This window comes from Opisthorchis viverrini (assembly GCF_000715545.1).
Source record: "Opisthorchis viverrini unplaced genomic scaffold scaffold9068, whole genome shotgun sequence".
In the NCBI taxonomy this organism is placed as follows: Eukaryota; Metazoa; Platyhelminthes; class Trematoda; order Opisthorchiida; family Opisthorchiidae; genus Opisthorchis; species Opisthorchis viverrini.
The window spans coordinates 1-1,320 of record NW_008755027.1 but is presented as its reverse complement, the minus strand read 5'-3'; the positions used below and the strand labels follow the sequence as shown (position 1 = coordinate 1,320).

General features: G+C 43.0%; 1 protein-coding gene across 1 annotated transcript; it reads right to left on the bottom strand.

The window, feature by feature from the left end:
• Positions 1-416: 416 nt before the first annotated feature.
• Positions 417-596, bottom strand: T265_12234 (hypothetical protein; the record flags this gene model as incomplete). Its single annotated transcript, XM_009179445.1, has 1 exon — positions 417-596. One exon carries the CDS (start codon positions 594-596, stop codon positions 417-419), a length of 180 nt encoding a protein of 59 aa, XP_009177709.1.
• Between the last annotated feature and the right edge of the window lie 724 nt (positions 597-1,320).

Genomic DNA, 1,320 nt, shown 5'->3' with positions numbered 1-1,320 from the left:
ACCCGGTGCTAATGAACCAGCATACAAAATTATAATGGCGATTCAAACGATCAAACAACGCGAAAAACGTAAGTTTTCAACAATGGAACGCACCTACAGGCCTGCTGGCGTTCTACGCAATTGCTGTAAATTGTTCAACATGCACGATCAACCCCAAACAGTCCACAGTGTATTTCCACGAAGTTTCGTTTTTCTGGAGTTTGCACACAGTCTGATGCAACTTAAGTGACCAACAGGAACAAATCCATTGTCTCCGTGAAAACATGGAGTAAATAATGTGGACGTCTGGTAGGTGTAAGGATAAATGCACCTTTATTCGTTTAGTTAATAAAACACAGTTGTGTCTTTGAAGCATCTATCCGTCATTTGGTGAACTAGGGCTCAAAATGTGAACCATAATCCCATGATTATTTAGATTACTCAACCTCCCTGACGGTTTCCTGATGGTCTAGTGTAACATATCGTGTGACACCCGTGAGGCATGAATGGCCAACTGGTTCACCGCCATCATCTTCGGGCTTGTCACTGACGCTGAAAACGCCACAAGTTGGCAGATCACCCAATTCTTCTGCTCGATATGTTCCATAAAGGTACATATAATTATGATACAAATTCTCCTGTTTACTGTTGGACTAGCTTAATACATCAACTTTCTGTACCAGTCCGGTTTAAACATGCGGAAATCGTTTTTCTCAAAGTGTAGGCTAGGCACCTTAGATTGGTCTCGACAGCTCACTTTCCCTTCGTCCTTTTCCCAAAAACTGTCCGGGATGATTGGAAGACTGATGATGTGTTCTTGATTTGTATGGAAGATGCGCATTTACCGACATCCATTCGCCGAACTGGTAAATCAGCCTCGGTGGGATACACGTCCAGAGCACAATATCATGAACTCAGCTGAACTGGAGATGACTAAATATCTCCGCTTACGATCGCTGTAGTTTGCCGTATTTTGACCGAATGTTCTGAATATATCCGCAAAGAGCTGTATTTGAACGACCTATAATACCAGGTCTTCACCACCCTGACAACACGTTTCAAAATCAACCTCTTGGTGGCTTCTTGCATGGCATCAAACGACATTGAAATTTGTGTCGGATTGTGACACGGTTTTAACCCAAGCACACGAAAGAGAATGGTATTCCACTGTCAGGGACGACTTGACTCTGAATACGATTTCCATTATTCAAAGAGTAGGAGATACGCTTCCGAGTGCTTTCGCTTTATCACACAAAGTAAAATCTGACACGCGTTACTTTGCCTGAAATTTTGTGGCATACGCTTGATGGATTCTTCACGCATTGCGCAGCCACTTATACG